This window comes from Chrysemys picta, chromosome 9 (genome assembly GCF_011386835.1).
Source record: "Chrysemys picta bellii isolate R12L10 chromosome 9, ASM1138683v2, whole genome shotgun sequence".
In the NCBI taxonomy this organism is placed as follows: Eukaryota; Metazoa; Chordata; order Testudines; family Emydidae; genus Chrysemys; species Chrysemys picta.
In genome coordinates, this window is record NC_088799.1 from 53947321 (window position 1) to 53974723 (window position 27403).

General features: G+C 46.9%; 1 protein-coding gene across 2 annotated transcripts in view; it reads left to right on the forward strand.

The window, feature by feature from the left end:
• SLCO2A1 (solute carrier organic anion transporter family member 2A1) overlaps positions 1 to 27403 on the forward strand; it is a 98668-nt gene that overhangs the window by 14720 nt on the left and 56545 nt on the right. For both annotated transcript variants that reach the window (XM_005303635.4, XM_065556233.1), the window contains exons 2-3: positions 4144 to 4255; positions 25789 to 25926. In XM_005303635.4, coding sequence (XP_005303692.1) covers positions 4160 to 4255; positions 25789 to 25926 — 234 coding nt within the window. In that variant the 5' untranslated portion in view covers positions 4144 to 4159. The remainder of the gene's footprint in view (positions 1 to 4143; positions 4256 to 25788; positions 25927 to 27403) is intronic.

Sequence of the window (27403 nt, forward strand, 5' to 3'; positions counted from 1 at the left end):
GTACTGGTGGCCACTTTTTACCGGTACATCGTACTGACTTACTTTCACCCCTGTGTGTGGCCCTTGCGCAAGTGTGTGATGTAAGGAGCCTTCCCTCCTTTGAACCCCTTGCACAGGCTCAACCACAGTTATAGCAATGGCACTCTGCAGGTGCAAGCACTGCTCGAGGCTGTTACTTCCACAGGTGCTAATCCACATTAAGGCCCCAGTTCTGCAAAGCACTTCAGCACGTACTTAAGGCCCAACCCTAACATCAAGGGATTTAAGCACTCACTTTAACTGGATTGGGGTCTTGCTTGGTAAGTACAGCATGGTAAGTGAATGTCCTGCTGACAAGGACTGTAGCTGAGCCGTGGGAACAGAAGCATTAGTACATTGGCTACTGGTCTGACCCCATCTAGCCTAGGAGTATTTTATCACAATCGGCTTCCCATCTCTAATTGTTATTCTCTTCCATGATACAGTGTCTCAGTTTGCAAATAACATCAGACCTCTGAGATTGCTGATGACCTGGCTAGAGGTGATGTGCCCTGTACTGTGGGCTGATGCTCTTTGCCAGCAGCTGTTGAGTTTTTTGTTTGTTTTGTTGTTGTTTTTATTTTTATTTTAAAGTAGATCTGGTGAATTTAAATCCATCTGTGAAGACTTTTTTTGGGCGGGGGGGGGGGGGGGTTTGCAAATAAAGTAGGGAAAAAACCCTTTCCAGATAAGGCATTTGGGCCCTGATCCAGCAAAGCACTTAAGCTCCACATGGGCCATTTGGTAAAGTTACTCCCTGCACAGTGCAACCTGCTGCTATCTTCATTAATGCAGAAAACACACTTTTGAGGTGCAACACTCCCATCAACGCAGAATCAGACTTTGCGGGTGTTATGTCGCTTGTTTACTGGAGAGCTATACTGATTAGTAGAAATACACCCTTTGTTACAAAATGGGGTGTCTGCCTGGTACCTTCAGACCCAGTTGGCCCATTCTGTTTTTGAGATGGGCTTGGGGGACTGTGACATAATTTTGACACCCACCCCACCTAAATACAAGCAACTGGCTCCTAGCCAGGAGGAGCAGTTTGCACAGGGCGCTGACACCCCAAGTGTAACTATCTCCTTGTACAGAGATTGGGCCTGACCCTCACTGCCTTGGAGCTCGGCGGGTGGGGGGGCAGCATGGGGCTCGGCGCTCGGGGGGGGGGGGGGAGGTTCCGGCGCTCAGCGGGGGGGGCAGTGCGGGAGGGCGGTGCTCGGGGGGGGGGGGGGTTTCCGGCGGCGCTTGGCGGGAGGCCTCGGGGGGGGCGGCGCTTTTTTTTGCTGCTTGGGGCAGCAAAAAAGCTAGAGCCGGCCCTGGCTAGGGCCAGGGTCTTGTCAGCCCAAGGCTGAGGAGCTTTAGGGGAAATCAGTGGCTGGCTCTCAGCCTTGGTGATCTACGTTTTTCAAGGCTGTAATTGCACAGGGGGTGGGGGAAGAGATTAAAGGAAATCTGAGTATTCTTAGGCCCCTGGAATCAGTGGGGATCCTTGAGTGCAGGGTTGTGGGCCCCAAATCCAGCTCTAACTCACCTCAGTCTCAAATTCAAACCTGCCCCTGTGTTGTTCAGGCAGCAATTCTGTTACTTAATGGGGAGTTTCTCCCTGGCTGAGCCACTATAACTGATGCTAAGCGGCTCCCAATTTAAAATCCAGAGCAGCCCCAGCAGCTCACCCAGAAGTTTATTTACTAAAGTTGGCCAAGTACTGCAAAAAAGAGTTCCTAAGTATTAATTGGGATATTTTAAAGTATTAGCTTTGCTCTGCTCCTCCCTTACTGTCTTTACTTTCTGCTAAGGAAAGTAATCAAAGGTTACTGGCCCAAACATTCTTGGAAAGCAAAGTCTAGTCTTCATGGTGGAAGTGTTTGCAGGTTTTTGCAATCAGGAAGTGGAAACAATACCATGTGACTTACCTGACCAATCACAGCTAATCAGTTCTGGTCAAGTTTACATTTGTGAGCTGTCTAAAGTTTAAAAAAGATATTTGTTGACTGTTCATAATGAATGAATATAAAGATATCACAATCAACTCATGGACACTTTGCAAGAAGGAAAAAAGAACATAGGACTAGCCAGAGTAGATTAGACTGTCCAATAGCCTGTCTGTAACAATGGCTAAGTACTTCAAAGGAAGATGGAAGAAACTCTGCAGGAGGTATAATCTTCCCCCAGGAAAAGCTTTTCCTAACCCAGAGCTTCACCTGAAGTGCAGAAGCCCTTCAAAAACACTTGTTAATACCAAAAAAATAAACTATTATGACTTTGGATATTCTTTAAAAAGCAGCAGAGGGTCCCGTGGCACCTTTAAGACTAACAGAAGTATTGGAGCATAAGCTTTCGTGGGTGAATGCCCACTTCGTCAGACGCAAGATACTCTTGTTATCTAAATGTCTAATATCTCAATAAATGCTGCTAAAGGGGTATACTCTGTGATATCTTCTCAATGAGTTCCACAGGTTAATTGTGTGCAAAAAGAGGCTAAATTAACTGCTTAAATTGCTTCAAGAGAATTATTCACTCAGCTCTGTGTTTAGCACCAGCTGTGCCCCCAATCCTGCAAACTACTTTGTGCAGGGAGACTCCAGTATCCACTCAGAGCTAGGGTGACCAGATGTCCCATTTTTAAAGGGACAGTCCCATTTTTGGGGACTTTTTCCTTATATAAGCGCCTATTACCCTCCCACCCCCTGTCCCATTTTTTCACAATTGCTATCTGGTCACCCTACTCAGAGCCCCACTGAAGTCAAAGGGCTCCTGTGTGGGCACAGGGATCTGGCCACATGAAGCAGTGTGCAGGATCATGTGTAGCTTTATATACAGGTTGTCTGATCATCCCCAAGATCACCTCCCTACTAGCACAGCCCTTAGAAAGAAGCAATTTACAACTAGGCTGTTTGGTGTGAAGGCACTTGAACACTAAAATAAATTAGACTGCTATTGTGCCGCTATTTCCTAGGGGATCCCTTTGCCAGGTTTTCTCTCCCCTGCATGATCGTACACAGTGGAAAGCCTCCGGCATCATCTATTCAGTCTGGCATTTCTGAGAAAATATTCAAATTGAAACCCAGCTCCTCCTCCTGAGCAAATGAAAACCTGCCCTCCACTCCTCCTCCCCACCCCCCCACCCCTGGTAAAGCAGTTTAAATAAATCAATTCTTTGTGCAAACATAACCCCAGTAAGGTCTCTGAAAGAACAGCTCTCTGGAAATTTACAAATGCAGGTTTTTTGCAAGTGAAAACAAGCAGAGAGCAGAGCATGCTAGCGTTGTGTGTGCTGCAAACCTCCCACCTGCTTGAGAGAGAGATTTCTTCCTTTCTCTTGCTCTCTACTTCTAAAAGTTTCCCTTTGCCAATCTCACCTGCTAGAGACATGAAAGGCAGATCAGCACAAACATAGTCTGCACAACAAACAGGCATCCCTTCATCCTTTCCCATCTTTTAGGGCTTTGTTCTGCTGCCCATCACTGTGATATATTGGTGCCTTTTGTGTTAATAAGATCGGCACTAGCAAAGCCCCTCTTCCAGAAGCCTCTGGCTTTCATTAGGTTATACAAACTCTGCTGGGAAAAGGGATTTTTGTGGGGGCGAGAAGAGGGTGATTGAGGCCATGAATATCTTTATGGTGGGAAAGCTGTATCAAATATTTTGCAGCACTGCCTAAGGGATCCAACTCTGAATTGGTGTCTTTTATGATCCACATGGCGTGGGGGGACGGGGAGAAGAAGGGAGGAGAGAGAGCTCTGACCTGTCACTGGAATGTCATGTGTGTGACAGATTGTTACCCATACCTGCTCGGGATGGGTGGTGTGTGAGCCTGGCTCAGCCTCCCTGCGCCTTTAAAGTTCTCTTTATACACACAAGAAAAGAGGGAGGAGAAATAAAGTTTCATCATCACTATTCCAGAGAACAGTCTTATAAAAACTTCATGCTCACACTCACTAAGTCTCACATGCTTGGACAGCTTTCAGTTGTGACTTATCAGAATCCAGGCTGGAGGAAGGGAAGGAGAGAGGTTTATATCAACAGACAGCTGAGCATTTCGGCATTTTGGTACACTTCTGATTTACTGGCAAGTTAGGGAAAAGAGAGAGGAAACTAACTGTGTGCATTGGCCTCCAACAGCAATTCTAATCAAACAATGGGAGTTCAGCCTGAAAACAGCAAAGCTCCAGGCTTCAGCAGTAGCCCCAAAAGCTGTCGCACCTGTTACCGGAACATCTTTTGCAATATCAAGGTAAGGAGCTTAACTTTGTATTACTTTTCTTCCTTAGCTGCTTGGGAGAATGAAGACATGTTTGCTTTTCAAATTTTCCCAAGTCTTTTACCAACAGCAGCATTGGTCCTGATTCACACTTTAGCTCCTAGAACTCAGTGCATTTGTTAAAACGCAGCATTTCAAACTCCCTCGTCCTCCTGCAATACCAAGTACTAAGAGAAGCTGGCAAGCATGTGGCAGGGCAATACATGTAGATTTGGGGGTACAGTAGTTCTTGGCACAGTGAATACTCGCAGTATAGTGCAATGCAAGTTTCTTGTTGAGATAGTTGTTCACAATAAGAGAGGCACAGATACATAGGACCAGATTAACAGGTGGGAGAGCTATGCTGATTTACACCACCTACGGATCTGGCCCCCTACTGTTTAACCCACAGCATCTCTTTTTGTTAGAGAATTCTTAGGATCATGGTGTGAAAAAGAAAACACTGCCTTAAAATCATATTAATTTGCTTGGAAAATCTCTGCAAGGACAACTTAGTTGTTAATACAGTTAAAAGTGTGAGAGATTTCTCAACTGGTTTAGTTCTTTCTTCCTGTAGTCAACAAAGAGGTGGATTTATTACCCTGTAAATGAAGGGTGAAGGTGATGTCCACACTGGGAGAGAGGGGTGTTTTGTTTAAAATGCCACAGCTAAAACCCTGCTATAGACAAGGTCTAGAGGTGTTAAAACTACAACTTGCCCTGTCTACGCTAACATTTTAAAACATGTTAGCGACCACGCACCTTTTGAAATGCACCTTTTCCCCCCATGTGCTTTAGTGCACTCTTTGGGCCAGACCCTAGCTGGTGTAAATGGTGTGACAGGTGTCAATGGAGCTGTGCTGACTTGCACCAGCTGAGGATCTGGCCCTGCCTGTTTTGCTGGTTAGAAACCCCCAACCCCTCCCCCGAGGACATTTTAATTCTTTGCTCCCCAACCCAAAGTCTAAAAAACTGCCAACAGCTCTTAGAGAATTGCTGAGAGATCCAATTTCTAAACTAACCATGTGAAGCTTTCTCTATTTCACAGACACATGCCTATATCCTACTGATGTGGGTAGCATGAATGGAAGGGAATAACACGCACTGTGTAAACAGGGAAATAGCCCAGTGTGTGTGAGAGCATGAGCCAGCAGGCATGTGTGTGGGAGAGACGACAGAACAGATGGGCTGGGTAGTATGCGGCTGGCTGCAGGGGTTCGGTGTGGCACAGCAGTAGCATCGCTACCTGTAAGATCTGACTCCCCGATGTAAGTGACTCACTGAGAAGCAAAGCAGCAGACCAGCCATAGATCTCCAGGCTGGCAGCAGTTGTCAGTGCTGGTGCACTCTGCCCCTGGGGCTGGTGACTTCCCACTGGCATCAGATAATAGTTGTTTGTTTACCATCTGATAGTAGCTCTGTAAGGAAAGGTTTGTCAGCACTTCCTTTAGGAACCGAACCCCCAGGCTAAGCCAGGCACTAAGCTCCCAGGCACACCTTTTTTTAACCTGATTGTCTTTTTAATCATTTCCTATTCCTCTGATGGGCAAAGAACAAGCCCTCTTCTCCCCCCTCCCCCCCCCCCCCCCCCCCGCCCCTTCTGAGGGTCTGATGCTTCTTGGGCAGCCCTACAGCAACACTGAATAAATAACGTCAGTTAATTTGTACCACCCCTTCTGCTCTCGGTTACACCCGTGTAAATCCACAGTAACTCCCCTGAAGTCCTAGTCCTGACTGTCAGCTGCATCGGCTGCTTTGGACTGCCTTGCTAGCACAGAGAGGCCCTAACCCCACTGAATGGACTGTAGGGGCGTCTCCTGTGGTGCAGAGCTGGCTATGTCATCTTGTCTCCCAGTTGCTGCCAGAAAGGTATGGGACAGGGAAAGGGGCATCTTCAGGGCTTCTCTATGCCCTGCTGATCTCTGGCTACCATAATGGTTGAAATGTGGTATGCAGGAAGTCATACTAGATGATCAGATGGTCCCTTCTGGCCTTAAACTCTGAGTCTATGAAATTCACCTTGGGCTGTTGACAGCTAGTCTAATTTAGAGCAGCCTTCAGGTTACTCCAGTTTATACCAAGCAACAGACTCCGGGTACAGCCAGCCCAGGACTGGAAGTCTGAAAACGGTTCTTAAAAACCATCAGAACTGTGCTGTCCTGAGTTGCAGTGTGTGCTCCTCAGCAGCAGCCCAGGTTTGGGCCTAGGCTTTAGTGCAGATTTCTGCAGTTATAACTAACAGCAGAATCTGTTCCACAGGGCAGTATGTACTACTCCTGTTGGCATGAAAGGCTGCTGGATGCCCGGAAGGAGGTGGGAAAAATATCTGAGACCTTAAAGAAATAATTGGTCTCAAGGCTGTTTTAAGGTTGAAAAACTTGTTAGAGTGGAAACAGTTATTTTACAGGATTGTCCCCTAAACATTAATATCCTTCTAACTAGTGTCCACCCAAATCCGACAGATCTTCATGAGAGAGACAAGGCAGGTGAGGGAATATCTTGTATTGGACCAACTTCTGTTGGTGGAAGGGACAAGCTTTCGAGTGTCACAGAGCTCTTCAGGTCTGGGTAGCTCGAAAGCTTGTCTCTTCCCCCAGCAGAAGTTCTTCCAGTAAAATATATTACCTCATCCACCTTGTCTCTCTGATATCCTGGGACCATCCCAGCTACAACAACACTGCAAGCAGCAGATCTTCCTTGTGTTTCGAACAGTAATTTCTGCACCATACCGCTCCATTCACGATGGCTTGGGTCTGATGGACCTAGGGACCTTCTGTCAGTGGAGCTGATGTGTGCAAAGCTTCAGGCTCCTGTTTGACCCCTTGCTAAGCCTGGATAACCAGGTAGCATGCCTTCTTTCACCTCCAACTTGCTAGGAAGCTCTGTTCCTTCCTCCTGGTTGAGGGCCTGAACACAGTGATCCAGGCATTGGTCACTACCAGGCTGGATCAGTGTAACTCGTATCTGAATGTGAAGATGATACAAAGGGTTCAGCTTGTACAGAAAGTTACTGCCCACTGTCTACATAGCTCAGGCCAAGGTGAGTACATCAGGCCCGTGTTCACGTCCCTCTGCTGGTTCCCAGTCAGCTTCCAACGCCAATTTAAAGCCTTAATCCTAATTTTCAAAGCTATTAATGGATCAAGCCCCAGCTACACCAAAGGCCAATTTTGATCTCTGAACCACCACAGCTGCTGTACACCTCTGGAGCAATGCAGAACCTAAAGCCCAGGAGGAAGCATGTGAGAGCTCAGAGCAAAGCATTCTCTGTTGAGGGGATCTTGCAAATCCAGAGTCTCACCATCTTTAGGAAATGTGAGGCCTTCCTCTTTTGAGAAAGACTTTCTACCATAAGCGACACTCAATAGATGAACCACCCCTTCTATTACCCTCCTTGCCAGTGTTGCAAAGATGCCTTTGAATAAATTAGTCAGACCCATTAACATTTACAAATGAAGAAACAGTGAACTAAAGGAGTTTAGTATTAATATTAGCTGTTTCTCTGCCTTGTAAACATGTATAAAAGTTAACGCTTTTTACAAGACAGAGAAATAGCTAAGCCTTTGTGAGACAATATATTGTGTATATATATTTTCTACAAGCATCTTAACTAACCAGAAATACTGAGATTGTCTCTGTCTGTAGAGATGGGATGGAAGTCTGGGTCAAAAATGATTGCCCCGGAGGTTGAAAAGTGACTGACAGCCAGTGGCCACCAATGCCCTCGGTCAAAAGATGTAGTGGCAAATGCAACAGGAATGGCTGAGAGCGTTATTGTGCCATGAGGGTTTCATCTTTAACCCAAGAGCAATAGTTTGCCCGGCAGAGTAACCCCCCAGTTTATAAAAGTATTCTACCCCTCATTTAAAAGATACATGCTGGCACTACAAATAATGTATTAAATAAGTAGCTGGTTCTGTACCAATATTCACTTGGGCTCTGCACAGAAACAATTACATGATCAGGGCGTCAATGAATAAAGCCAAGTGTCCTCATGTAAACCATAGCAAGTGCTGAACACGGCTGTAATTCCAATACACCAAAATTGCTAAGGGGCACAATCCCATGCTCTTGGTGTCCCTAAACCTCCGATTGCTAGAAGCTGAGACTGGATGTCCTGTTCTAGCATTCCCTCTGAAGGATCTGGCACTGACCACTCTTGGAAGACAGGATACTGGACTAGATGAGCCACTGGTCTGACCCAGTATGGCCGTTCTAACCATGCACTCCAGGTACTGATAATGAAGCCCATATTTATTAGAGGTGGCAGTATTCACAGGCCAGCATTTCCAAAGTGCCTTGCTTGAGACTGATTCCCAAAATAACAAACACAGCTTTTTAAAACAGAGCATCCTGTTCCCTCCCTCCCTCCCTTAATCTACTGTCAAGGGAGCTCGCAGTATCATCCACTCATTCTGAGGTGGGATGGGCTGTGCAGCTACTCTGTGCAGTTGCAGTCAGAAGGGGCTAGCACTCCTTAATCTCTGTGTTTGGAAATAGGATTGTGTTAGCCAAAGCCCTGAGCAATCTCACCTGCTGCTTCATTGTCTTGGCCTGGAGAATTGTGGGTAAGAGGAAGCAAGGCGAAGCTCTGGGTGTCAAGCGGAACCAGCTGTTGCTGATAGAATGAAAATAAAGATTTGAACACAACAGCTCTCTGCATCAGGCTGCTTCTAATGTCCTGCAAGGTCCTTGCAGATCAGGGTAGGACGGGGGACTTCTCCTGTTATGGATGGATTAGAAAGCATCACTGAGGAAGCTGGGGGAATAGGGTGAGAGCAGGGATTGAGAAAGTTCTTGTGGATGACATGTCCATGGTTTGTGATTGCTCCTGCATTAATAACTGTCCTGGCATATAACTGTGCTCTGGCCCCCCAGCCTTTGAGGGGTCCCCCTTTGCACCTTACTGTAAGTGTTGTTGGTCCCTTAGGGTGTAGCAGTTACTCCCCCTTATTATTTATTAGTGTCACTATATTTAAATTATAGTAGCACTGAGAGCAGCCTAACAGAAGATAGTCTCTGCTCTGAAGAGTTTACAGTCTGAGTAGATAACACAGACATAAAGATAGGGAGGGGAAACTGAGGTATAGGGAGATGAAGTGACTTGCCTGAGGTCTCTCAGCAGGTCACTGGCACAGCAAGGAACAGAGCCTCAGTTTTCTGAGTCCCAGTCCAGTGCCTTAACTACTAGACCATGCTGCCTCGCATCACCCTACTGATGTTCATTCCATCCTTTTAAACAGCAATTGAAAACTACTTTGGCAGAGTCATTTTCTATTTAAATTGCCCCTGCACCTTATGGCAAACAGTTTTGCACCTTTCTATTGTGATTTATTTACTATATCTTGTCTAGTTTATGGTGTTTTAATTAGCATTGTCCGTGCAATGCCCCAAGAACTATGATGGACCAGGACACTGTGTACACAAAACACTTATTAACTTAGATGGACAGGTCTGCGCTCAGTGAGCACTGCAACTGAGTGCGTTTCTTTAGTGTGTTGAGTGTTTTAAATGTTTTATGGAGTTAAATAACAGCTCCAAAGTGAAAGTAAAAAAACAGAGAGCAAGAAATTCAGAGACATGGGCAAAGCGAAAGGAGACGTTTTCAGATGGGCTTTGAAACTAGCTGGAGATGCAGAAAGGCGGTGCCCAGTGGTCAAGGCTGCTAAAGTACCATTATATTCTCAACCCATTGAGACCGCATAATGGGAAAGAGAGAAGGCCTGAGCGAGATGATGGGAGGAGACATAGTGATGTAGGTAAAAGCAAATCCACGGAGAACCTAAAAACCAAGGAGGGCATCCTGAAATGAGTTGGGAGCAAGTGGAGTCATTTAACATATCTGTGATGAGGTCATGCTTCTCTGTCCACCTGTGAAAGTGGTCAGTGGCACTCGGTTCAATGCTGCCATCTGGAGAACGAGAGAGGCCAACAAAATGGAGCTGACATAATCTAGGCAGGGTGAGATGGAGACATGGAGGAGGATGCCAACAGAGGTGGAGTTGAGGTAAAGGCAATGCTGTACATAAACAACAATAGCAGCAATAGGCAAATCTGCTGATTCTGGAAATGTGGGAGGAGAAGGCAAAGCCAGGGTCAAGGCTCACTTCAAGTTTGTTTTGGTACTGGAGACTTCAGGCTATCCAAGTCCAGGAGGGGAATGGAGGAAAAGAAGTGGGGTCTCTTAAGCTCTTGCTTAAGAGAAACACTTCAGTTTTTCAGGCATTTAGCTTAAGGAAGTTACGATGAAGACACAGGTCATCAAAGGTGTAGAAATATATATGTATGGTGGAGTAGCCTCAGACTAAAGCCATTCGATAAGATAATGAGAGAGAGAAAGAGAGAGAAAGAAGGTGGATGGGAAATAGCACAGGATCAAAAATGGGCTCATGGGACTCTACCAAAGAGGGCTGTGGTACAGAACAATTACCACCACCAGAGAAAAGAGGGCAGGAATGGAACATTGAAAGGAAGGAGACAGTGACACCTGCATGGATTTGTAGGAGGTCCAGGAAGGACTTCAGACTGCTGAAGGCTCAAGGAGAAGAATGAACCCTGGTCCTTGGAAAGGAGAAGGTGTTTGGTCCATAGAGCAAATCAGTTTGTGTGCCGGGGCCAGAGCACAGAAACATACTGGTGCTGCTGCAGTGGTTGGAGAGATGAGGGCTACTATCTCAGGAAATTAGCAGAGGTAGGAAAGGTGGTAGCTAGGATGTCAGGTGAAGTGTTTCAGGATCTAGGGAGGGTTTTTTAAAAAGGGAGCAAAGCACAGTAGGGAACTAGGAGAGAAAGGGAGGGTCTGGGAAGAAAGGGGTTTTGAGGGACTGGCTTATGTCAGAAATGTCTGAGGGACAACGGCATTGTCGGGAAGGAGAGGGAGAAAACAGTAGGTGAGATGCGTGAAGAGCAGGGCTGCTGTTTGTCCATAAACATGTGGGGAGTTCATAAGAAAAGTGAAGGAAGGACTCCCAGAGCCTGGTTCCCAATCACTCCTTCACACTGCTCTGGCAGTGTTAATTCTGTACGGCTGCTGTAAGGCCCCCTTGCACTACCAGAGCGGGGTAAGTCTAACATGGTCCAAGAGGAATAAACAAGAATCAGGCCCACAACATCCATAATAAAGGGAAAAAAAAGACTTCTGTGTATTTAGTGCCAGTTCTGCCATCCTTACTCATGCTGGGCAGTGCCTTACTCCAAAAGTAGTGCCCCTGAGTTCAGTGGGAGTACTCCTGGAGTAAGGTGCTACCCCCATGAGTAGGGATGGCAGAGTCTGACCCTTACTGCCTTTATGGTATTGCAACTGTGAAAGTGACTATCCATGCTCCAGCTCTCATTAGAATTCAGTGGAATTTGAGCTCCTAACTCCCCAATCTATTCTATATAGGTTCTTACGCTGCAGTCATCACTGTAGTATATCTGAGCACCTTCCAGACATGCATTAAGCAATGTGACTAACATCTGGCATGTGTTTGCACTCTGATCCTTTCCCCAAGGGAAGAAGCCCACGCAGTGGAACATCTTGTTTTTTGAATGTTTTAATAATATGTCAAGTATCAGAGGGGTAGCCGTGTTAGTCTGGATCTGTAAAAAGCAACAGAGAGTCCTGTGGCACCTTTAAGACTAACAGATGTATTGGAGCATAAGCTTTCGTGGGTGAATGCCCACTTCGTCGGATGCATCTTAAAGGTGCCACAGGTCTCTCTGTTGCTTTTTACAGATCCAGACTGCCACAGGACTCTCTGTTGTTTAATAATATGTGAATATATACATCCAAGTTGCTATCTGTTCCTGGTCCCTCTGATGTAAATGTGTGTTTTGCCATTTACTTCAATGGGACTAAAGATTTGATGAAAGAAATGTTGTGTTCTATAAACGTAGCTATTACCCTGTCATGCTGTGGAACTCTGTTTAAAAAGTTGTTGCAATGCACTGATTGCCTATTATTTAGCTGATGAAATATCAGTAGAAGAACAAAATATTAACAAAATCATTGGCGCCTGCTCAGTAGATAGTTTGATTTCAGGCTGGTAGCCAGGAGGAGATGTCGGGGTGGAGGAGATATCATGGCAAATTAGGGAGATCACAGTTTTAAAGAAGGAAGCAAATCCCTTGTACTTGGCCAGGAAATGCTGAGAAGCACGTATGAGCTGGATGGGTGGAGAAGGGGATTAATGTGAAGGAAGAGAAAGCAAGTGACGGAGAGGGAGATTTTGCATTGCTGAGAGCATCCCTTTGTATGTGAACAGATTTCCTAGTGGATATCGTGATGGGATGTGTGTGTACTTTTTATAAAGCTCAACTCGTGCTTGTAATGATCTGGAGCTGGCGTGAACTACAGGTGGTTTTTTGATAGGATCGGATTGGTAAAAGGCAAAGAGTTGGACAGCACCATAAGTAAGATAACTGTAAGAGAAGGGTCAAGAAAGGAGGGATCCAGAGAGCAAGCTAAGATGAAAAGTTTAGTGGGATCAAGTCGCTAGGAGCAGTGAAACAGGGTAATTTTATGAGGGGTGAGGTGGTTCAGTGCCCAAACATAACCAAGGAGTGGTCAGTGTAGATAAGATTATCATGAGCAGAATGGAAGAGGAGTGTTGCTGATAGTGAGAGCTAGGGTATGACCTGGCATATGGGTGTGAGGGGGAGAGGCTGTGTAAGATTGTGGGTCAAGGAAAGCAAAGGGGATCTGAAGCTCTGGAGGAAGCTGATATCAGATACGGGCATGTTGTGGAGAGAAGATTGCCCATAAACATAGTGAAAGTGCAAGGATCAAACCACATGGCAAGAAAATAAACTTATGGGGTAATGAAGACTGCAAAGCAAAATGACAAGCTGAAGCCATTAGAGTGAGAGAGCCTGAACTGTGGAAATATCAGGTACTGGGGGAAATTCTACTGGCCAAGCAAACGGTGACATCTAGGTAGATGAGACCTTGATCAGACCATCTGGCTAGACAATGTGTCAATAGCACTTGATGTGTTGTTGCTATAATTACATGTTCATGTTTCAGTAGCAGCCAGAGGCTTCACTCCCCATTGTTCAAACACATAGCTCCAAAGAGCTTGCAATCTAAGCTCAGTGAGTTGTGGTAGAACAGACCATGGTAACTATTTGCTGGGCTAAGGTGGTGAAATGTTTCATCACACTGAGGAATGGCAGAAGCCGCTCCATAGTTAATACTAGATACTAGTGTGAATGTTATATGAAAGAATGGGCTTACTTACATATTTACATCTGTGTTCTGCATAAAATGTGCAGTGAATGTTAATAACATCACCATTAAGGGACATCTCAACTCCTGATCCCTTCTGGTTCATGCCTCTATGAAAGAGACAGGTCCCATCTAGTCTACAAAAGTCAACAATGTTGGGGGACATAGTTGAAATTCAGTTCCATCTGGCAGTGTGGCTCAGATTCTTTTAACCATGTCTGTGACTTGTGTCACAGGGTCAAGAAAAAACAACGAGGAGTCCTCGTGGCACCTTAGAAACTAACACATTTATTTGGGCATAAGCTTTCGTAGGCTAGAGCCCACTTCATCAGATGCATGAAGTGAAAAATACAGGAGCAGGTATAAATACGTGAAAGGATGGGGGTTGCTTTACCAAGTGTGAGGTCAGTCTAACGAGATAAATCAATTAACAGCAGGAACCAACGGAGGAAAAAAAACTTTTGAAGTGATAAGAGAGTGGCCCATTACAGACGGTTGACAAGAAGGTGTGAGTAACAGTAAGGAGAAATTAGTAATGGGGAAATTAAGTTTAGGTTTTGTAATGACCCAACCACTCCTAGTCTTTATTCAGGCCTAATCTGATGGTATCCAGTTTGCAAATTAATTCCAGTTCTGCAGTTTCACGTTGGAGTCTGTTTTTGAAGGTTTTTTGTTGAAGAATTGCCACTTTTAGGTCTGTTATTGAGTGACCAGAGAGGTTGAAGTGTCCTCCTACTGGTTTTTGAATGTTATGATTCCTGATGTCAGATTTGTGTCCATTTATTCTTTTGCATAGAGACTGTCTGGTTTGGCCAATGTACATGGCAGAGGGGCATTGCTGGCACATGATGGCATATATCACATTGGTAGATGTGCAGGTGAACGAGTCCTGGATGGTGTGGCTGATGTAGTTAGGTCCTATGATGGTGTCCCTTGAATAGATATGTGGACAGAGTTGGCACCGGGGTTTGTAGCAGGGTTTGGTTCCTGGGTTGGTGTTTTTGTTGTATGGTGTGTAGTTGCTGGTGGGTATTTGTTTCAGGTTGGGGGGGCTGTCTGTAGGCCAGGCCAGGACTGGCCTGTCTCCCAAGGTCTGTGAGAGTGAGGGATCGTCCTTCAGGATAGGTTGTAGATTCTTGATGATGTGCTGGAGAGGTTTTAGTTGGGGGCTGTAGGTGACGGCTAGTGGCGTTCTGTTACTTTCTTTGTTGGGCCTGTCTTGTAGTAGGTGACTTCTTGGTAACCTTCTGGCTCTGTCAATCTGTTTCTTCACTTCAGCAGGTGGGTTCTGCAGTTTTAAGAATGCTTGATAGAGATTCTATAGGTGTTTGTCTCTGTCTGAGGGATCAAAGCAAATGTGGTTGTATCTTAGAACTTGGCTGTAGACAATGGATCGTGTGATGTGGTCTGGATGAAAGCTGGAGGCATGTAGGTAAATATAGCGGTCAGTAGGTTTCTGGTATAGGGTGGTGTTTGTGACCATTGCTTATTAGCACTGTAGTGTCTAGGAAGTGGACCTTTTGTGTGGACTGGTCCAGGCTGAGGTTGATGGTAGGGTGGATATTGTTATCATTCAAAAATCAGTAGGAGAACACTTTAATCTTTCTGGTCACTCAATAACAGACCTAAAAGCTGATTAGTTCTCTCCAAACTGGGAACCATCCGAATCACTGCAGCTTCCGATGGTAGGACCTGTCTCTGGCTTAGCCTGTGCCCTATGCCACCATCTTCATAAACTAAATTACAGCTTTACACCATTGACTCATCCTCTCCATGGAGTAAGTTGGCTGAATTAGACCAAGCGCCCAATTAAGGCCCCTAACTATATTCAAAATTAGTGGCTGAAAGTGAAAGGTACCTTCTTGGGTGTGGCTAAAGCTTTGAAAAATAGTTTCACATCTAAGCACAAAATAGCATGGCTGGAATTGTAGCAGCACAGCATAGTAGATAATGTTTCCATTGAAATCAGCAGGTTCTGAACCAGCTCCCTAGAGCCCATTGTACAATTATAATAGCAGCATATCTACTGCAGAAGAGCTAACAAACTTCCTGAAAAGGCCAGCCCTTTCCAAATATTTCCTCCCCCACGATTCATTTCATTTTTGGGAGCATGTCTCCTTACCACAACTATGCTTGGCCAAGTCATAAGTTGGAGTGTCTTCAATCAGATGAGAATAGTCAGATGAATTCTCTAAGTGTCTTCACTCCTTCTACTGCTCCCAAGACAGCTGTTCTGTCTGTTTCACAAAGGAGGCTCTGACTCTTCCCATCTGGTTAGGTAGCCGCATCACCATAGCAGATCTCCTCAGCACTTACATGGGTGTTGACAAGTGCCTGTAAAAACTGAAATGATGGGTAATGGAGTGGCACAGGTAAGCATTTTGCAAGAGCAAAACAGGCCAGATCCTCAGCTGGTGTACACTGGGGAAGGCCCAGTGAAGGCAAAGGAGTGACACCAATTTATACTAGCTGAGCACGGTAAAGGGCTATTCAGCCAGCTATGATTTAAAAACTCTTGCTACTTCATCAAATTTGGTCCCGTCTTCTGGGAAGACACCTTGCTGTCTTTCAAATTAATGTTTTTCCATTGGCTTCAATGACTCTCTCCAGTACTTCAATCTATATATTTATCCCAGTTCTGCCTGGGGGCCAAAGTTTTAGATTATGTCCCTTCATTTTGGAAGTGATTGTTGGTGGCAAGGAGGCAGCATGATCTAGTGGCTAGAGCACAGACCTAGGTCTCAGGAGTGCTGGGCTCTATTCATGGCTCTGCTGTGAGTCCACTGGCAAGTCACTGCCCCACTCTGTGCCTCAGTTCCCCCTCCTGCTCTTTGTCTATTTAGACTGTAAGGTCCTTGGGGCAAGGATTGTCTCTCAGCATGGTGGGACCCTGATCTGTGTTGCTGTCTCCTGGTGTTACTGTAAAGTAATAACCATGGTAGTGTGAGACAATATACAGTGACTTTAACACTCTTTCATACCTGGAAAAAGCTTCCATTTCCCTCTTACTAATTAGTTTAGATTTTTCATGCTTGGAATTATCTCTGTTGCCTTGTGCTGCACACTCTTCACACTGATAATAACCTTCCTGAGGCATGGTGACCCTGTACGCGTAGGGTTTCAATCTTCAGTTCCTCTGCCCAGAGCTGCCCCGGGGGAGAAACTGGGGTGCGTTAAGGACGTTGTAAGAAGCTTCCGGGTCTATGTGAAGAAGCAGGGCTGGGGGTGGGGGTGGGGCTTGTTTGTTTCTAAAATTAAATCTTAACCAAGCTTATTGGATGAATAATAACCTGGGGATGATGGGTCAGATTCTGGCTGCTTTGTGCCAGAGTTTGATGGCCTGGAGACTAATGGCTTGATTGTCCATGTCGTTACGCCAGTGTAGCTCTCTGGAATGGCACTGGGCTAATGTGTGGGTGTTGTAGCAGGGTGGAGAACCAGCACCTAGTGCAGTCTCCTCAAAGCAGGTGAGAGTGTGTGTAGGCACAGCACAAGTTTCCTCCATGTTGGGAATAACTAAGGTCAGAATAAATCTTGCATCAGCGACACAATAACCATAAGCACAGTGGGCCAGATTTTCAGCGGGGGTAAATCATCGTAGCTCTACTCCTTTCGGTGGAGCAATGCTGATTGATGCTGGCTGAGGAGCCAGTGCCCTTTTCTCACTACATGAAAAGCAATTCTTATTGTATCACAGCACAATGACCTTAACTCTGACCCACCTGCAATAAACTTATGTGGGGGGGGTTATCAAATGTCTCAACTTTGCTTTGCCTTGGAGCCAACTTCAAAAGCATTTTGACTGGTTTTCACTAACCCAGTGGATGTTCCCCCCAAACTGTTACAAAATAGTCCACGTTTCATAACAGGGATGTTTAAAATACATTCTCAGAATGTCTTTAGTTAGTGACTGTTAAGCGTAAACAAAATTGGTGATGGTGCGTTATCTTACATAAGCAGTAATAGAAATATATACAAGATAAGAATATGGCAGAGTTGACCCAGTATATAGCATGAGCTAAATGTATTGTTAATATACCGAAAATTGTCTTCTCTAAGTAACATACTAACGATTAGACATTATGACAGTTCTGTAAAAATGATAAACCAAATCTAAATCCTCGTTTCATAATTAGGTAGACCCGCCACCCGCCCCCCCAGCGAGCTAGACCTCTCTGGTACCTCTCTGCATGGCACATAGGAGACTGCAGTGGGGCCATGCAGAATGAAAAGATAGTGCTGCTTGGAGATTCCCCTGTCTCCACCTCAGTAACTGCCTCAGTTTCCTCCATAAAATATCCTTGCGGCCAACAGACCCTGCTGGCAAGGAAAACAGGGCTGCTTGAAGCACGTTCCCCCAGCACCAGGCATTACATTCCATGTCTAAAAGCCAGGGCCAGTTAATGCTCGGAGCATCATTAATAATCCTCCTTGCTGTGAGACTCCCCTTACTAGTGACACACAGTGTAGCTGGCAGCCCAGTAGCCAACTGGCAGCAGAGTGGAAGCTGGCTCAATTGTCATCATTGCAGAGGCGGGATGGGCTAGCCATGTGCAGAGGGAGAGTCCCATCACGCGGCTGGCCACAATTCCTGGATATAGATTTGTGTCCTTGCAGTTCCCCAGCCTGTTTCTGAAGCTGAATGCCAGGATCCCAGTGCCAGCTCCCCAGATGAGTTGGTGAGTTATCAGGCTGCTGTGTGGTAGCTGCAGCATGCGGATTCTTTGTGTAGTTCCCCTTGTGCCAGTCAGTCCCATGGAGTAAGTCTTGAGGAGTAGGTTTCTGCTGGGTTCGATGCCTTTCCCTAATGCCCAACAATGCTATCCATTTCGAATCGGACACCTGGGGGTGGAGAGGGAATAGTCCCAAGGATCCAAGAATGTGGGGAAAACATTTCTTCTGCACCATGCAACAAGGTGGGTGTTTTTCCTTAGCAAAAATGTTGCCCTGGAAGCTCCAGGTCTGGAGTTGGCAGTGGGAGTTGTGTGTATGTGTGTGAGGATCCTCTCCCCAGGTGCTTGCTTCCCTTTTAATGTAAAGTGTGGCTTGGAAGGGAATCAAGCATCTTGTATAAACAGCCTGCAGTCATGAGCACTCAGCCACTCTGAAGGGAAACGTCAAGGTGATTAAAAGAGGATTGAGGGCATGTGCGTGTTTGCGGATGCGAGTGGGTGCATGCCTTGGCTTTTCTGCACTTCACTCAGTGTGCCTGTACTATTGCACCTTGATCAGGAATTTGCCCAAAGCTCTGAAAATCCTGCTGGAGAGGGGCAGGCTCCCTGCTGTCTCTGCTAGAGGAGGGTCCGTGAACTGTGGATGTGAGATGCACACAGGATTTTTGCATGCAAGTGGTTTCCCCCTTCCCCTGTGCCATTGTTCGCACTTTGTGTCAACATCTCACCTCCCTCAGAGTTAGTTTTTGTTCTTATTTAAACCCTTTTTGGTAAAGATTTATAAAAGCTGAGTGACCTGTCACCGAGGTGCTCAGTGCATGCCGCAGGCAACTAGGTTCTATGCCTAGCACTACCACTGACCTGCCGTGTGACCTTGGGCTAGTCACTTTGCCTCTGGTTTGCTGTTCACTTTGTCTGCCTTGGTTATTTAGATTATAAGCGCCTCAGAGCATGGACTATGTGTCAGGACAGCCCCTAACCCAGCGATCCCTGAACTTGGCTGGATATCACTGCTGTGATCCACCTCATCATCATTATCATCATAATAATAATAATAAATGCAGAACCTCTTGAGGAAAGAGGAAAAATCAGCAACATTTAAAGAAGAGGGCGAATTATAGACAAATTAGTCTGAGGGAGAAGAGAGAGATTGAAGCCAAGTGCAGACAGGCCGGCACATAGAAAGACACCAGGGAATAGTGAGAGAAAAAGAGGAGGTCAAAGACCTGCTAAGGGACATGTGAAGCTACAGTGGGAGTTCGATGCCCAGCTCCCATTTGTGCCTTTGAACAACTTCCTCTTCATTATCACAAGCCACATACCTTCTCTCCTCAGAGTGATGCTTTCAGTCCAGCTCCTCAGGCCGATACTCAGGGATACTCCAGTCGTCCAAGAAGCGCCTTTCACTGTTACTTACGCACAACGCCTCTGTGGGATTTGGACATTCTTAGTCCAGTAAATGCCTAGTTTGCTGGATGTGAGGGAGATCCTGGATCAAGTACCTGGCAATATCAGCTCGAGACTGACCCAAGCACATCTGGAAAATTCCACAATCCAGCCTGGCTCCTGAAACTAACCTAGATCAGAGGCTGTTCTGTAATATTGTGGGTGGTATTCCAATTTCAGCTTTTCCAGAGTAATAAAACTCCCCTGCCCTTCAGTTCCCATCCCCTGGCCTCATAGCTATTCACATCAGGCGCTGCTCTTTGCATTTGCCTGGTTTCCATGCCCACCTTCACTTGGGATGGTTCCACCTCCCCAAGTGTTGTTCACTCTGCACACAGAGGCCCGCAGCAAAGAGTAATACAAATCAGTATTATTAAAGCAGCCCCTTCAGCTGGGGTCACCCAGGCTCCTGTGGGGGGAGGAGAATCCTGCACATCAGTTACAGTAGTGGGGAAAGGAGAGGATCAAACTGCTGCTGCATAGAAACAGGGACTTAGGGCAAGTCTACGCAGCCAACACCCCGCATCCCCCTGCTGGTCAGCTACCACGGGCGCCCAGTGCAGGGCTAAAACTAGCCGTGTAGATGAGCCTGTGCTGTGAGACCCTCCCTCTAGCCGGGTTTGAGAGCCTGTGCTCGAGGCTGAGCTAGAATGTCTGCACTGCTATTTTTAGCCCTGCATCCTGCACCTGACTCCGTTGATCCGGGCTCTGAGGGTACATCTACACTACAGCGGGGAGTCGATTTAAGATACGCAAATTCAGCTACGTGAATAGCGTAGCTGAATTCGACGTATTACAGCCGACTTACCCCGTTGTGAGGACGGCGGCAAAATCGACTTCTGCCGCTTTTTGTCGGCGGCGCTTACTACCACCTCCGCTGGTGGAGTTAGAGCGCCGATTCGGGGATCGATTGTCGCGTCCCAACGGGACGCGATAAATCGATCCCCGAGAGGTCGATTTCTACCCGTCGATTCAGGCGGGTAGTATAGACCAGGCCTGAGAGTCGCTGCCGCAGGGGTTTTTCACCATGTAGATGTGCCCTTAGGGTCTCAGCTGTAAAATGGATAATTGGTTATATTACAGTAGCACTAACAAGCCCCAGCTGAGATGCGCTAGGTGTACTACAGACAGACAGCCCCAAAGAGCTTCCAGTCTAACCTGAGGGGGAGGGACGTGCCCAGGGAGGTCAGTGGCAGTCACAAATGGACCCTTGGCCTGCTGAGCTACCACCAGAGCATGCTGCCCCCAGCTCACTCTAACCTTGGCCTGCTGAGTTACTGCCCTAGCCACCAGAACATGCTGCCCCCAGCCTGCTCTAACTATCGCCTGCTGAGCTACAGCCTATGACTCTGGGCTGTATTTTGTATCACATCTTTTGTGAATCCTGTGGGTGCCTCAGTTTTCCCCGTACTTTGCATTGCTACTCAGTGGGGGGCAGGGGAAAAGGTGTTATCCAGTGCTTGCACTTCCCTGTCTTAGCAGTGGTTACACTCCTCCATCTGTCTCCCTTTGACCCCATTGGCACTCCTTTCCCACAGTCCCTCCCTGCATCGCTCTGCCTCAGGCCCCTCTGCTACACCTCTCCCCACCCCCTCTGTCACCCCGCCTTAGCCTGTCAGGGGTCTGGCCGAGGAGAGTCAGATGGATTCACTTCTAGTCAACACCCCTCAAGAGGTTCCTTCTGCCATCCAGCTAGTGACTCCTAATGAAGGGGATCATTGGCAAGAGGGCAGAGAATTCCTTCTCTCATCACCACTTGCTCTCCTTCAACAAGTGTATCTCTCCCGCACTCCCCTATCCTGTCAATTGTGATGTCCAGTCTCTCCATTTTGGACTCCTCTTCTGGATCCAGCCCTAGGTTTCCTTCCCCATCCTCACTGCCTTCTGGTGCCATCAAGGTTTCTGCTTTCAACCTTTCCTTTCGTTTCGGAGCCTGGGCTTTCATCTCCCAGCTCTGTCTGCCCTTCCACTGCTCACCTTTGGCTCTCCCCAGAGCTCTGGACCTTCCTGTTTTTTCCCATGCTGCTGAGGACTTTTGGAGAAGGGCTTGGGATCCTGCTGACTCTTTCCATGTAAATTCATCCTCTCTACTCCGCCCTCCCCTTCGTGTACAGCTTTGCTTCTCTTTCCTAGCCCTTTGCACCATAGACTCTCACCAGTTGCGCTTACCTTCGGTGCTCCCAGCCCTGCTCCTCTGCCTCCCTAATGTTTCCTAATTAGCCCTCCTTAAATAGGATCCAGCTAGATTGTCAAAACCTAGTTGAACATGAACTGTCAATGAGATTCCTCCTCCCCATGAGGAGCCACCTTTTGGCCCAGGCTTGACTCAGAGCTCTCCTTTCTATTATTGGCCTCTGACCCGCAACTCGAACTCTTGAGCCCATCCCCTCCCTCACTTCTCCCTTTCTTTTGGCTCCCATTTCTCTGCCTTCAGTCATGCTACTGTATCCACTGTAGCAGATATCAATGGCCCCATGGAGTCTCCTCTTATCCTACAGCCTTACTCTTGAGTTTAGAAGGAGCCTGAACCAAAACCCCAGATCTGGATCCCGGTTCAAATCCAAGTTCACAGCTTGAACCTAGTTCTAGAATAATAAACCAAATCTGAACACCCAGGGAGAAATCCTAGCCCCACTGAAGTCAATAGAAAAAAATCCTTTTGACTTCAGTGGGGTCAGGATTTCACCCCAAGACATTTGGGAAAGTTCAGGTGTTGATCCAGATATGAAACCTTCAGAGTCCATGGGTTTGGATCTGGGGTGTTGGTGCAGCTCATGGCAGAGATATAAAGATTGGAGGTAGGGTTTTGGTTTGGGTTCAGCTTGAGGAAAATCACCAGTTTCCTTTCACATGCTTCATTTTCATTTCCGGAGGACATTGCTGCATTAACATTGCATAAGATCTCCATGGCCTTTCCCATCCGCTCTCGCAGCCGTGTCTGGCCTCTCAGGCGCTACCACGGTACCAATAGAGAATAATCCTTATTATTAACCCAGCCAAAGACCTGAGGAGTTTGTTAGCACTGTGATACCTTTGATCCCCAATGTGCGGGTCTAGGCTTCCCAACTTTATCTTTGCTGGGCATTCTTCCGGAGTCCGGCAAATATTTGATTTCCTGAGAATTTACATAAAAAGACTTTTCCCCATCTTTAATTATTTTTTAGATAGTATTGGCACAGTTTGGACAAGTCACATTCCCAAGAAAACAAAGGAAAACTGATCTGGCTAAATATAGATCAAAGAGGTTTGAAAGAGTCCTATTCCATCTCCGGAAGCGGATGACTTCCTTGCTGTATTTTACCCTTGCTCTTTTGATCGTATTCCTGCCCCGTTCCAAGTAGCCTACATATTCCCTCTCTAACTCTCCGTTTGCTGCGCTAGCCCCATACGTTTGGTTTCCTCACGCCAGGCCCCTTAGGTAGCGTGGCCCTAGGGATCCCAGCTCGCTGCTGCTCTTGTCATGCCATAAAGATCTTTACGTAGCAATTATACTTTGCACGGATACAATCCCTTTCATCTGTGGTTCTTAAAGCTCTTTACAAACAATAACCTGACCTCTTAGATGGGGGATTGTTTCACCTGTTTTATATATGACTGAAATGATGGCACCTCTTGATTTTACACCGATATACTCCATTTTACACCGATATACATGAGTTGAGAATCTGGCACTGAGTTATTTGCTTGGACAGCACAGCAAGTCTCTCTCTGCAGGGCAGGGACTGTCTCTTTCTTAGACTTTTGTTCAGCACCTAGCACAATGGGACCCTGGCCTCTGGGCACGAGTGTAATACAAATAATAAATCAGTGCAGAGTTAAGAACATAACTCCCTGTCCCCTTTTCTAACCACTAGACAACACTCCTTCCTAAACTAAATCAATTACTTCCCAGCAGGGAAGAAAGGATAAGTTGTTTGCAGCAACCAATAAAATTCAATAAAACGATGTATTCCGGGTTATATAAACACAATAAATATTCTACAGTATATAATCCCTAATCCCCAGCAGCCATAAAAGTGAACACATACATAGTACTACTTAGTCATAATATTTAGCATTTCTGTTGCATAATTACATGTTCAATGCCATGCACAAACATTAACAAATTAATTAAGAAAGAATAATGCATGCAGTCCTTTCAGGAGCCCTTTCCATCTTCGTAAGCATCTATAGCCAGCCTGCTGCTAAAGAACCAGAGTCCCAGCCATGCGTTTTCCTACTCCAGGATTCTGATGGTGCAGCAAGGAAGCAGGTTCAGCTGCAAAAGTCAGTCTGTAAAGCAGCCACAGTCGAGGCAGTAAACCACTTATCAGGCCAGGACTGCCCAGCAACTGCTTGCAGAGAGTGTTCAAGTCCAGAGTTCCAGACAGAGTTAAAAGTCCGTCTTGTTACATAGCACACAGATGTCCTGGGAAGGGGGCCCACAGCAGAATTTCTCACACCCACAATAGATAAAGTGGAAGATTCCATTTCAGCTTGTACCACATCACCCACCATATGAAGGAGTAAGCCTTCCCGTCCTGCAGCCTCCACATAGGGACTGAGCCACTCATGCTTACCACAAGCCTGATCTAGCCCCCATTACGGCTTTTTCACTAATGGTTCCCCTATCAGCCTTGCCATGGAAGAGTACATTTGGGTGAAGCCTACTAGGCAAATTGCTGGCTGAGAGATTCCTAGCTCCTAAACCGGTCAAAACAATGTATTGGTCCCTGGGTCTAATTCTGAATTTATTTTTTATTAAATACAAAAATCATAATCACTATTAGTATTTCAGCACCATCAGCAGAGCTCAGGGCCCCATTGTGCTGAGCACTGCACAGCCACAGAATAAGACACAGTCCCTGGCCCCAGATCTTACATATAAGGCGGGAATCTTTTCTCTCTCTGGGTCCCCACCCAGCTTAAATGGGCATGGAAAGACTTGCCCAAGGGCACACAGCACGTCAGTGGCAGAGCTAGGAATAGCAGACAGGCTTCCTGGAGCCTAGGTCAGCCCTACCCATTGTACAATGCTGCCACTACCCAAGTGGCTCTGATTTCGCTACTCAGCTAGTCAGCTACAAAGAAAACAAAAGCTTGTGGGAGAGAGGTAGCCCTAAGGTTACAGAGACTGTAAGTGGTACCTGGGTGCCAGTGCAGTACAGGAGCTTGGCAACAAGTCACCTTCCAGTAGGCCAGTGCTGAACCACTCTTCTCCGGCTGCGGCTTTCCTACTGCTCCTGCCGCAGTTCCTTTCTCCGTAATGGTGTTCCCACTTCTGCTCAGCTGTGTCTCACTGGCTTTGGGCCTCAGCTACACCCCAGAAACCTTGGTGTTAGCTGGCACAGTGACTCCTTCGAAGCACCTCTGCAGCTGTGAGGTCCATTGGGGAGCAAAAGAGGTCAGACATGCAGTGGTGAGACAGGGGTAGGGCTCTGGATGCATCGGCACAAGGGAAGAAGGGTGACAGATCTCTTTAGCTAGGGAGTCAGTGTGCCTAGGGCCTATTCTGTTAGCTGGCAGGGAGCAGGGAACACAGCTCTAGGGAAACCCACGAAGATAACATGGAGCTTTGGTTTTGTCTTGGTATAGATGGCAAAGAACTGATGAGTGACTCTCCTGGAGTTGTTGGACGGCACAGGAATAATTAGTTAGGTTTCAGGACACACATTACCACCTCCTACCATCCTCCCACAATCCCTCATTGAAGGCATTCATCCTGCACAGTGCAGGAGGTCTGTATAGTTCTTGGTGCTGCTCTGCCCATAGCTCCTCTCTGAGTCTGTGAGCTGGGAGTGCTGCAGAGGGGGATGCTTGCCTTTGGGGGAATCAGGCCAGCTTGAGAATGAACCTCATGTCACTGTGCCAACAAGCCAGAAGCAAGGCGAATGAATCCAGAAGTCAAGCTCCATCCTGGTCTCCTAGGTCGATGTAGCAGAGACGGGGCCCTGAGAGCAGATAACATGCTGGGGAATTGTGCCCATGCACAAAGAAATTAATGAAATCTCTCCTAAATGAAGGCCTCTGACTGACAAGGTTGTGAGGGTGACTCCTGGACCGAGCTGATTGCTATGTTCACACATGCTGTGTGTGATGGTTATAAAGCGGATGTGTCCATGACTGTTGAATTGGTTACAAGCCAGCACGGGGTGTGGCTCTTGGCTCCGGAGGGGTGTGGCTCAGTTACTAACTGTAATGCTGTGTTGTTTTGCTCACAGGTGTTTGTGATTTGCCATGGCCTCCTCCAGTTATCCCAGCTTCTTTACAGTGCTAACTTCAAGAGCAGCCTGACCACCATTGAGAAGCGCTTTGGGCTGTCCAGTCTCTCTTCCGGCTTCATCTCCAGCCTGCATGAGGTAATTGCCTGAGACACACGCGAATGGGTTCGGCTGGGAGACGTGAAGGTGGAGGCATTGCTCTCTATGGGCCCTGTCTCTGTGTTTCCTTAGCAAAGCCTATAAGTGCCAGATGAGCTGATTACTGGGTCTGCCTGCCAGAGACTGCCACTATCGGGGTAAACAGAAATTTGGGAGGAGCAGAAGTCTAAGGGACTGTGAGACTAGAATTGGTGTCTGGGGAGCAGAGTATTGTCCCAGACCCCTCTGTCTTCCTTCTCCTTTTACCCTCTCCTCTCCTCTCACTTTTAAAGGGCAGATGCTTCTTATTGGGACTGGGCCATCTGCCCTGGTGCTCCACCTCCGTCTCTGCCACACCACATACAGTACTCCCTCCCACCAGCAGGGGTGCTGCATGATTGCAGGGTCACAGTGGGAAAGCTGGGAGCCAGCAGGGGAAGCAGCCAGCAGCAGGACATTTGGACCTCATATGCACTACATTCGTGTCCCTAAAATTCCCCGTGGCTGCTACACCCGGCTATGACAGCAATGGTGGGAATGTCAGTGTAGTCCGGGCTCAGTTGGGTGCTTGCGTTTTGCCCATCATGTCATACTCTGACAAGCATGACCGTTTCAAATTTCCAGGGTGGCCTTAGCCCTGTCTACACTAGTGCTCCCACCATTTGCTACAGTGGGGTGGGGCCATTTCAGGGAAAGAAGTATAGTTTGCACACAGCTTTGGAGGATGGCAGCTAGTGGGACTCTTCATTAGAGGCCACTGTGACCTGGAATACTCTATTCCTCCTAAGGGGATAGTCTTAGCAGAGACGTAAGGGGAGAGAGAACCCACTAAAGCTAGAACATGGTTCTCTCCCTTTAATCACTGCTGGGAAGAGAACCTGATCTAAATCTTGGTGCCTATCTGCAGTGGAGGCAGGCTACTCCCATGGTTTTAACTGAAATGAACGTCATGCCAAGCCCTCAGAATTACTGCTGGATGCAATGTGTGATGTCTTGTTACATGAAGGTGCAACCCCCAATTTGTTTCATGGGCATTTGTCAAAACATTACCGAATCCTTCGCATTACCTGGGACTAAAATAGAGCATTACTAAATGCTGCTAGGTTTTATTATAGCAGCGCTGGAGTAGTGCCACCATAATTAGGGATCTGTCAGCATTTTCCATAAGAAATCCCTGTTTTCAGGCATTCCTAACTCAGATGTCGTCATTCACTCTGGGCTGGGACATGGCTTACAGCTGTGGTTTAGTCCCTGAATTGTAGGTTTTTTTGTTCTTTCCCAGGAGGGCCCATAGATCCAGCTAGACTCGTGCAAAAGGGGCTGTAGGGCAGGTATGAATCCCCTGGAGAATGCCACAGGTGCATAGGCCCCTCTGCCCAGGCACAAAGCCAGTTCTGCCATCTCTGCAGCAGCTGCAGACGGATGCAGCGTTCTGGGGTGGGCAGAAGGTTGAGCGGTGTCAAAGTGGGGACAGGTT